The sequence below is a fragment of the Aegilops tauschii genome, chromosome 3, assembly GCF_002575655.3.
Source record: "Aegilops tauschii subsp. strangulata cultivar AL8/78 chromosome 3, Aet v6.0, whole genome shotgun sequence".
Classification (NCBI taxonomy): Eukaryota; Viridiplantae; Streptophyta; class Magnoliopsida; order Poales; family Poaceae; genus Aegilops; species Aegilops tauschii.
The window spans coordinates 280,010,750-280,021,118 of NC_053037.3; the positions used below are offsets into that span (position 1 = coordinate 280,010,750).

Below are 10,369 nucleotides of genomic sequence, written 5' to 3' on the forward strand. Positions count from 1 at the left end.
TCTCGGAGGCATCTGATAGGTTTAGAAAAGATGAGAGTTAAGAATAGAATGAGGTCTAGAGAGAAAACACTACCCATATGCTCATGAGACAAATACAATCAATATCACTCAATCAATCCAACAAGGCAAAACAATCGATCTAACTAGCATTACAAAGTGCTTGAACTATACTATTAAATGGGGGAAAACTACTACTGATATGGTGGTCTAATAAAATTCTAATCCGTTGAAGACTCCATGATGTCTGCTCCAGCTTCATCAACCCAGTCATCTTCACTTGGTTCCGAGTCGGTGTCGTCGATGATGATGTAGTTATCCGGGCAAGTGCATTCGTCGACTTCTGCTTTTGGCACTGGATTTCCCATGAATACTCCAATCTTCTTCTCCAGGTCATCATTCTTCCCTACTAGTGCGTTGATTTCCTCCAAATAATCCTCGCGTGTAGCTTTAAGTTCTTCTTGGAGCTCCTTGATCTTGGTTAATGCCTTCTTCAGTTCTTCCTTGTCCGTGCACATCTGGTTCTCCTGGCGGCGAATATGTTGGTTTTGCTCCTGGATGAAAGCTGCAATTGATCCATCCTTCTTGGTTCTGATCAACTCCCATTGCGCGTCTCCGCGTCCACAAATCTGATAAATTGTATCCTTAAGCTCCTGGTGGTAGACTTCTCCAATGCGTCCCATGGCGATGTGTGCGGCCATGCTCTTCCCTAAACTCCAAGTTGGTGCTTCGAAAACCAATCTTATGGCACAAAACGTCCTTCCTGGAATGAGAACTTGAATCTTCCAGCTCTCCTCTTCGGGTAATGTGGCGTTGTAGGTTCCGGTGATGCTTGGTATTCCTATGCTCAAATACTTGGTGACTTCCTTCAAGTGTCGACCAAAAGGCGTGTATTCATCTGGTTGCATGAACTTGCTCCTTGCATCCGCCATTCCTAAAAGAGTAGAAAGTGGAGAGGGGTCAGAAATGAGAAGAGAGAAGCTTTCTAGGGCTTAAGCTTAGTGGTCGTGTCCTACAGTCAGCGTGTGCTCTGATACCAACTTTGTAGCGACCAGACCTCAAATGGTCTATGCTGCTGTGCACCAGTGTCATCCCTGGATCAGTAATGCTGACACGCACAGTACAAATGGAGGATTTATAACAGAGTAGCAATGACACACCTATTACATCGAATATCTCCAAAGAGATTAAGTATGATAAACATGGCTTAAGGCCATCTAATAACGATAACAGCGGAAGACTTGGAAGATAAGTGAGTCCATCAACTCCAGCGGCATCACTGAGTATAAGACCACGACCTAAGGCACCTTACTCGTTGTCTGAAAAGTCTGCAACATGAAACGTTGCAGCCCGAAAACAGGTCAGCACATAGAATATGCTGGCAATGTAACGCATAGAGAATAATGAACAATAATAATGCTATACTACATGCATATATGGCTGGTGGAAAGCTCTATGGTAACAATTTTGCGAAAAGCCAATTTTATCCTATTTCAAAGGAATAAATTTTATTTAACTATCATGGTGGTTGTGAAACATTGAGATGGTTGACAGCATCTCAATCCCAATTAAATGTCATCAATAACCCAACAAAATTAATTAGAAGTAACATAGTGATGAGATTCACATGATAATCCAAGTACTAGATACTCAAGTTGTCCATAATCGGTGACACGGCTAACCATGATTAGTTTGTACACTCTGCAGAGGTTTGTGCACTTTTCCCCACAAGACTCGATCTCCTCCGTTGGATTACTCGCACTACATGGTGTTTGAGTAACGGATGACCGAGACACAGTCTTTCAGAAGTGTTTGCACCTTACGTATGGGTAGACAGTTACACCTACTTTCCCCTACATCTGCTAGTGTCCATGGCAAACACGGCGCGGCGGCGCTCCCGTGCTGGGGAAGGAGAGGGGCGCGGGGTGGGCCGGCGGCCTCGCGCGGCTGGACTCGGCCCGGCGGGCGCGCGCGTTTTATTTTAAAAACATTCTGCGGAAAATAATTCGTAGAAAAATAAATAAAAGTCCAAAAAATATAAAATAAATTTTCCCTGTCTAGTTAGAAAATCTAGAATAGGGTGAACATTTTTTTAACACAAAATAAATATTTTGAAAACATGCAATATTTTTAATGCAATAAAAATTGCAAATAAAATCCAAATAAATTCTAATAAATGATTTTAACATTTTACCTCCAGTATTTCAATTGTTTTGGAGAATTCATATTTTCTCCTCTCATTTATTTTGTTTAATGAAATATTTTCCGGAGAGAAAATAATTAAAACCAAAATCCTCGTTTTATTATTTGATGAAAATCAAATATGAAAATTCGAGAAAATCCCCAACTCTCTCCGAGGGTCCTTGAGTTGCTTAGGATTTATTGAGGATTTGTCAAAATGCAATAAAATATGATATGCAATGATGATCTATGTATAACATACCAAATTGAAAATTTGGGATGTTACAAGGATTTTTCAAACTTAGGTGAGTGCGGGACTGTAGCTAAGCCCCCGAGTGAGAGGGTTGCCCATCACTTGGTAGGATTTTTCAAACTTAGGCGAATCAGGTTCGCGGCTAAGCCTCCGAGTGGGAGGATTGCTCTCCACTCGAAGTAGTTTTTGAGACTTAGGCGAATCAGGTTCACAGCTAAGACACCCACTAGGGGATTTGGACACATGTATTGACAGGACAACAATCATTAAGATTATTACAAAAATCTTGTCTTTGATAAGCAAACTGAACGATTCTTATTACAAGTCGTCGACTTGAGTGTTTAAGTGTAAAAATGGCGGAGCAGCTCCACATTCCAAGCACGTGGCTCGTCCTTCTTGTGCTCCACATTGTAGAGGTGATATGCTCCGTTGTGGAGCACCTTGGTGATGATGAAGGGACCTTCCCAAGCAGGAGCAAGCTTGTGGGGCCGTTGCTGATCCACTCGGAGCACAAGGTCACCTTCCTAAAATGCTTGACCTCGCACATTTCTGGCGTGGAATCGACGGAGGTCTTGCTGATAAATGGTCGATCGGATCAAAGCCATCTCTCTTTCTTCTTCTAGAAGGTCAACAACATCTTGTCAAGCTTGTTCTGCTTCAGCTTCTGAAAAAAGTTCTACTCGGGGCGCGTTGTGAAGCAAATCACTCGGCAACACGGCTTCAGCCCCATAGACCATGAAGAAAGGGGTCCGACCAGTCGACCGATTTGGTGTTGTTCTCAATCCCCAAAGGACTGATGATAACTCGTCCACCCAAGCACCAGCCGCATGCTTGAGGTCATGCATCAACCGGGGTTTCAGCCCATGGAGGATCAAACCATTTGCTCTCTCTGCCTGCCCATTCGACTGTGGATGCGCGACAGACGCGTAAGCGACCCGAGTTCCTTGGGAAGCGTAGAATGCTCTGAACTCATCAGAATCAAAGTTGGAGCCATTACCCATGAAAATACTGTGAGGGACTCCATATCTGAATGTCAGCTCTGTGATGAAACTGATGGCAGTGCCTGAATCGAGATTCTTGATGGGCTTGGCTGCGATCCATTTAGTGAACTTGTCGACTGCTACAAGCAAATGAGCAAAACCACTTCTGCCAGTCCTCGGGGGTCCAACCATATCCAATCCCCAAACAACAAATGGCCAGACGAGTGGGATGGTCTTCAAGGCTGATGCAGGCTTGTGTGACATGTTGGAGTAGAACTGACAGCCTTCACATTTGTCGACTATATCTTTTGCCATCTCATTTGCTCGAGGCCAATAGAATCCCACTCGGTATGATTTGGCCATGATGGTCTGAGAGGACGCATGGTGACCACAGGTCCCCGAATGGATATCATTGAGGATCATTCGACCTTCTTCTAGCGTGATGCATCGCTGAGCAACTCCAGTAACACTCTCTCTGAAAAGCCGTCCACCTATCACGGTGAAGGTTTTTGATCGACGGACAATCTGACGGGCCTCATCTTCATCTTCCGAAAGTTCCTTTCTGAGAAGGTATGCAACATAAGGCACCGTCCAATCGGGGGTGATGGAATTTCAATTTCAGTCAGATCAGTAGAACTTTCTGGTTGCGGGGACTCTTATGTGAAAGGATCTTCTTGAACTGACAGTGTGTGAAGATGCTCCAAGAACACATTGCTGGGAATGGGCTCCCGCTTAGAACCTATCTTTGCCAAGTCATCAGCTGCTTAATTTTTCAGTCGGGGTATATGGTGGAGCTCTAACCCTTCAAACTTCTTTTCTAACTATCTCACTGCATTGCAATAGCCAGTCATAGCTGGGCTCCTGATGTCCCACTCTTTCATCACTTGATTGACCACTAAATCTGAGTCGCTGTAAACCATTAGGCGACGGACGCCGAGTGTAATGGCCATACGCAACCCATAGAGAAGTGCCTCATATTCAGCTTCATTGTTGGAGGAATCAAAGTGAATCTGGTGAACATAACTGAGCTTGTCACCTCGCGGGGATACTAGGACTACCCCAGCACCAGAACCATTCAGCATCTTGGATCCATCGAAGAACATAGTCCAATGCTCTGAGTGAATCTGAGTCGGTTGTTGCTGCTCAACCCACTCGGCGAGGAAATCTGCTATTGCTTGGGACTTGATTGCTTTCTTTGCCTCAAACTTGATATCCAACGGAAGGAGTTCAATCGCCCATTTTGCCACTCGACCAGTTGCATCTCTGTTGTTCAGAATTTCTGACAATGGTGCGTCACTGACGACTGTTATCGAATGATCTGAGAAGTAATGTGCAACCTTCTTCATGGTCAAGTAAATTCCATAAACAAGCTTCTAATAATGCGGATATATCTGCTTGGATGGAGTCAAGACTTCAGAAATATAGTACACTGGGCGTTGAACCTTGTAGGCTTTACCTTCTTCTTCCCGCTCGACCGTGAGTACTGTACTGACAACTTGTCTAGTGGCTGCAATATAAAGTAGTAAAGGCTCTTTGCTGATTGGGGCAGTGAGCACCGGCTGGGTGGAAAGCAGGGATTTGAGCTCTACAAACGCCGCGTCAGCTTCAGGAGTCCACTCGAACTTATCAGATTTCTTCATCAGTCGGTAAAGAGGAAATGCCTTTTCACCGAGACGAGAGATGAATCGACTCAAAGCGGCCAAACAACCAGTGAGCTTCTGAACGTCATGCACATGCACATGGCGCTTCATTCAGAGGATTGCGCCAACTTTATCTAGTTTTGCATCGATCCCTCATTCGAAAACGAGGAAACCGAGTAACTTTCCACCTGGGACTCCGAATGTGCACTTCGACGGATTAAGCTTGATATCATATCTCCTCAGGTTGGAAAGGTTTCAGCGAGGTCAGTCAGCAGGTCGGAACCTTTACGCGACTTAACCACGAAGTCATCCATGTATGCTTCCACATTCCGACTGATTTGAGTGAGCAGGCACTTCTGAATCATGCGCATGAATGTGGCACCAGCATTCTTGAGACCAAAGGGCATGGTAACATAGCAAAAGCACCCGAATGGGGTGATAAAAGCTGTTTTTATCTCGTCAGGTCCATACAGTCGGATCTGATGGTACCCATTATAAGCGTCCAAAAAGGACAATCGCTCACATTCCATAGTTGAGTCAACAATTTGATCGATGCGGGGAAGAGGGAAGTGATGTTTCGGGCAGGCCCGATTGATATGCTTGAAGTCGATGCACATGCAAAGTGAATCGTCTTTCTTGGGAACCATGACGACATTGCCGAGCCACTCGGAGTGGTATATCTCTCGGATGAACTCAGCTGCCAGAAGCCGAGCCACCTCCTCGCCAATGGCCTTCCTCTTCTCCACAGCGGACTGACGAACATGCTCTTTGACAGGTTTTGCTTTCGGGTCGACTCGCAAACGGTGCTCAGCCAGTCCCCTGGGTACACCTGGCATGTCAGAAGGCTTCCATGCAAAGATGTCCCAGTTCTTATGGAGGAACTGGATGAGCGCTTCTTCCTATTTGCTGTTGAGTGTTGTTGAAATATGAGTCGGAGCAGCATTGGGATCGGTCGGGTGAATGTGAACTGGCTTCGTTTCACTAGACGACTGAAATGCAGATTCTGAAGCGGGCTTCTTGGCACGCAACAAATCACTCGGATCTGCGTTCTTCTGATATTCTTGCATTTCCACTACTGCCATCTGTTCATCAGCGATCTTTGAGCCCCTTTGGAGGCACTCTTCCGCTCTCTGCCGATTACCAGTGACTATGATCACGCCCCTGGGACCAGGCATCTTCAGCTTGAGGTATACGTAACATGGTCGGGCCATGAAACGGGCATATGCAGGTCTGCCCAAAATAGCATGATAGGCACTGTGAAAATCCACAACTTCAAATGTCAACTTTCCTTTGAGGTAATTCTTCGAATCACCGAAAACCACGTCAAGAGTGATCTGGCCGAGTGAATCGGCTTTCTTCCCAGGGATGATGCCGTGGAATCGCATGTTGCTTTCACTGAGTTTGGACATCGGAATGCCCATCCCCCTGACGGTCTCAGCATACAAAATATTCAAGCCACTGCCACCATCCATCAGTACTTTGGTCAGTCGGGTGCCCCCAACGACCGGGTCGACCACCAATGCTTGCCTCCCGGGGGTGGCTACGTGTGCGGGGTGACCGGACTGGTCGAATGTGATAGGAGTCTTTGACCACTTCAAATATGTCGTTGTTGCCGGGGCAACCATGTTCACCTCTCTATTTATGACTGTCAGTCGACTTTTGCTCTCGACGTCAGCAAAAATCACTAAGGTGGAATTGACATTGGGGAAACCATCATCCTCCTCTTTGTCTTCATCCTTATCAGATTCTTTTTCTTTCTCACTGGGCTGGTTCTCTCGGAACTGCTAGATAAGGAGTCGACACTGTCGAGTGGTATGCTTGGGATAAATCAGGTTCCCCTCTTCATCCTTCTTGGTGTGTATATGACATGGAAAATCCAACACATCATTTCCTGCTTGATCTTTTACCTTCTTGGGGATCCAGGGCCCCTTAGGCTTTCCCTTGAACTTTCCTTGGGTCACAACTGCAGCCTCTTCAGGACCCGCGGGCTCGGCTTTGCGCTTCTGCTTCTGATTGGAATTACCTCCTCCGGTGTCCTGGCCGACTAGTTTGCTATTGCCACTGCGGAGTCGGTCTTCTTCTTCGCCGTTAGCGTACCGAGTGGCTATTTCCATCATTCGGGTCAGGGTCATGTCTCCTGTCCGACCAAATTTCAGGTTAAGCTCTCTATACAGAACGCCCTCCTTGAATCCGCAAACTGCTTGGTGTTGAGACACATTCTCCACTGTGTGATTCAAAGTTGTCCACCTCTGGATGTAATCCCTCAAAGTTTCATTCGGTTTTTGTACACAATGCTATAGTTCTTCCAACCCTGCAGGTTGTTTGCATGTGCCCTCAAATGTCCTGACAAACACTCGGGCCAACTCTTCCCAACTAAATATACTGCCTGGAGCCAACTGATTCAGGCATGCTCTGGCCGAACCCTCTAACATCAGGGGAAGATGCTTCATGGCTACCTCATCATTACCACCACTAATCTGTACAGCCACTCAGTAATCTTCCAGCCAAGTGTCAGGCTTCGACTCACCGGTAAACTTGCTCACTCCCATTGCCAACCTGAAGTTGAGAGGAATCTTAGCAGCTCTGATAGCTCTACTGAAACACTCAGGTCCGGAGACATGAACTCTGCTGCCAGTCGGGCGGTCTCTGCCGAGTCCTTCCCTGTGTGCTCTGTTCATGTCGACCAGGCCTTGAACGAGGATCGACCTCGCATCAGACCCTGGCTCCCTTGGGTCGACTGGGACCCTCCGCTCATCGCTGTATGGGTATCTGTCATCATATTGCCGGGGCACATATGATCCGCTCCTCGGAGGGGGCTTAGGCACTCGATGGCGGTCACCACGGCCGAATCGATGATCATACTGCTCGTGATTCCGACCCAAATACTGCTCTTGGCGATGCCCACGTCCCTCATGCCGCAGGGGCGATCTTGGGCTGTGAGCCGACTATACTGTGTCAGCCACCACAGATCTGCTGTGGATCCTGTTGCGAGATTGAGAAACAGCTGTGTTTTGTTCTCCTGCTGCCCGGAGCAGTGCCCTGATCTGCATCAAACCTCTTCCAGCCTCTGACTGGGATGGTTGGATTGACTCTACTATACAGGTTGCAGCTGTAAGATTCTAAATCGGAGTGCGGTATACCTGAGGTCCAGGCGGGAACAACTGTCGTCGCCGACTGGATTCGGGAATCTGCTGCCGAGCGCGCTCGTCGAGTGAATGTTGAAGGTTCTCCAGCCGTGCGCACTCAGCCAAAGTGGCCAGGTGCGCAACCTCCAAGGCCCGGGCCTCGGCGGTCTCCCCGACGATGGGAGTGTGGAGGGCCTCCATGTTGCGGTGGTGGAGCTCCTCCCTCTTCTGCGAAGTGAGGGCTTCGAGATGATATTCCTCATGAACACACGATGGATCGCCGCCGCCGTCACCACGACGGAAACCAGGCGGGCTGCATGGCGTGTCGACCATCAGGACTTCTGCCGCGGGGTCGCTGCTGTCGCACTCGGACAGGGTCTCGACGGAGCCAGTCGACTAGCCCGTAGAGAGATTCATCGGGCTTGATTGCCGCGACTTGAGGGGTGGCCGACTTACGGGCCATCGCGTGCTTCACCCACCGCTGAAGCCGCGATCGACCAGATCGCTTGCGGCGACGAGCAGTGGGAAGCGAAGACGTGCATGAGCCGGCTGATAATGAGTCGACGGCTGCTGCAGAAGAATGCCGCGGACGCACGCGCGAAAGTGCGTCGCCCCGCGGACGGGGAGCGCCTCGACATCGAGGGAGGCCTCCTGGAGCCAGGCGGAGTCATCAGCGACGAAAACGAGCGCGCCGAGACGGATCTCGCGGCCCTCAGCCAATCCACCATCAGAAACCATGATGATGGGAATCGGAAAAAATCGCAACCTCATCGGAAAGTCGCTAAGACACCTGCCCCAACGTGGGCGCCAACTATCATGGTTCTAAGTCTGACAGTAGAATAGGGGGTACTTAGGAGGAGGCAAGATCCTAGCTACGATGAGGTTGTGCACGCAAGATTTACGAGTTCAGACCCTTCTCGGAGGAAGTAACAGCCCTACGTCTCGGTGCCCGGAGGCGGTCGACTGGATTATGCGTGAAGTTATAGGGGGTGCGAACCCTTGTGCCAGTGGAGGGGGTGGCTTATATAGAGTGCGCCAGGACCCCAGCCAGCCCACGTTACAAGGGGTTCAATGTACATAAAGGTGGGACGTTACTAGTAACACCAGTAATAAAGTCATAAAAATGGTCATTAAGACTACGGAGTGAACGCCTGACCGTTTCCATCTTGAGTGACTTTAGATCTTCTGTACTCCGAGTGGTTTCTGATATGGTCGAATGGTTTTATCCTGGTCGAATGGAATTGGGTTATCCGAGTGGAACTGTTGGTCGAGTGGGTTCCACTCTGTGGTGATTTCAGTCAGTAGATGTTGTTGTCCTTTGAATGTCTTTGACTGTAGGGCAGTGTCCTTGGGAAGGGTGTCTAGGTCAGGCCTATTACCCTACCCTAGGTACATGTCATCGTCATTAGCCCCCAAATGGATCGGGGTCCGAGTGGAGAAGGGGTTGAAGATGATTCCGACCCGAATTTTATGCTTCAGGGGCATTTTACCGGGGTCGGGAACCATGCTAGAACTTTCGAGTCCTATCTTCAGTCGCCTTGATCCATTCAGAGTTTGTCGAGTGAAATTTTGTAGATATGCTTCGATTGTTAGAGCGGCACGAAATCTTGGGCGCGATTGGTTGCGCTGCCGTTCCCGGATCTCACGGGATTCGATATTTGGAGAAGCGCGCGGGACGGAGGGCACCGCAATAAACGGGCCGGATTCGGTAGGGACGCCTCGATCCTCGCACCACCTTTTTAGCCACGTACTGAGCGCGCGACTATTGCAGGATTTGACAGGATCGTTTGGGCCCACGCGTCAGCCACTCGGAAGTGAGCCCATAAAAGGCGTTGAGGTCGATGCGATTGCATAGTGTTCCTTATTCCCCTTCTTCCTCCTCTGCTTCTCCACCGTTCCCCTCTCCGCTCACGACGCCGCCGTTCCACCCGAGAGCAATCCTCGGCAATGGGGAAGGACAAGACAGCGGCCCTGGTGCGCGCCAAGAAGGCGACGACGACGGCGAAGTCAAAGGGCAAGAAGACGAGTCGGGGGTCATCATCAAGGTCCGGATTGCCGCTTGGCTGGATTCAGGGGGACTGGATCCGATCTGCAATCCGGCAAGAAGATCTGGAAGATGGGAGCTTGATTGCCCCTGGATCTGGGAGGCTATCGGGGAATGAACTTGAGCCGCAGCCGTGGGAGGGTGAGTGC

General features: G+C 48.9%; 1 protein-coding gene across 1 annotated transcript; it reads right to left on the minus strand.

Annotated features, from left to right (window-relative positions):
• Positions 1 to 5,950: 5,950 nt before the first annotated feature.
• LOC120975764 (uncharacterized) lies at positions 5,951 to 6,523 on the minus strand. The gene has a single exon (XM_040402467.1). It carries the CDS (start codon positions 6,521 to 6,523, stop codon positions 5,951 to 5,953), a length of 573 nt encoding a protein of 190 aa, XP_040258401.1.
• Between the last annotated feature and the right edge of the window lie 3,846 nt (positions 6,524 to 10,369).